General features: G+C 63.3%; 1 protein-coding gene across 1 annotated transcript in view; it reads left to right on the plus strand.

The window, feature by feature from the left end:
* Positions 1 to 599, plus strand: part of SLC25A1 (solute carrier family 25 (mitochondrial carrier; citrate transporter), member 1) — a gene marked incomplete at its 5' end in the record, with an annotated part of 2,474 nt that overhangs the window by 295 nt on the left and 1,580 nt on the right. Inside the window, 2 exons of the mRNA XM_010021981.1 lie at positions 5 to 75; positions 303 to 441. Coding sequence (XP_010020283.1) covers positions 5 to 75; positions 303 to 441 — 210 coding nt within the window. The remainder of the gene's footprint in view (positions 1 to 4; positions 76 to 302; positions 442 to 599) is intronic.

The following is a 599-nucleotide window of genomic DNA, read 5'->3' on the forward strand; positions in this document are numbered from 1 at the left end:
TGAGCATGGCATCCGGGGGCTGTACCGGGGGCTCAGCTCACTGGTGTACGGCTCCATCCCCAAGGCTGCTGTCAGGTAGGTGCCCCCATGGCATGGGGTGAGTTGGGGACCACAGCCAGCAGCAAACAAGGGGTGGGTTTGCCCTCAGCATCCCCAGTGTCAGTTTGCCAAAGCTGGTGCTTTCCGGGGTGGGAAGGGTGGCCCTCACAGGGTGCATGGCTGCTCCCAGGGACAGACCCAGAGCAGGGGGTGTGCAGGCCCCTGGCTGGGTGCCCTGGGGTTGCACAGTGCTTCCTTTGCAGGTTCGGGATGTTCGAGTTCCTCAGCAACCAGATGAGAGATGAGCAGGGGCGGCTGAACAGCACTCGAGGCCTCATCTGTGGGCTGGGTGCTGGCGTGGCCGAGGCTGTGGCAGTCGTCTGCCCCATGGAGACCATAAAGGTGGGTGGGAGAAGCCACCAGTGTCCCCCTGCCCAACACCCCACCCTGGGCAGAGTCGGGAGGGGATGACAGCCAGGGATGCTTTTGGGGACCTGAGGGCCATGTGGGTTTGCCCAGGCTGGCTTTGTAGGGGAAGAGCTGATGTTGGAAAGCCCCAT

This window comes from Nestor notabilis, unplaced genomic scaffold, assembly GCF_000696875.1.
Source record: "Nestor notabilis isolate BGI_N333 unplaced genomic scaffold, ASM69687v1 scaffold21099, whole genome shotgun sequence".
NCBI classification, from domain to species: Eukaryota; Metazoa; Chordata; class Aves; order Psittaciformes; family Psittacidae; genus Nestor; species Nestor notabilis.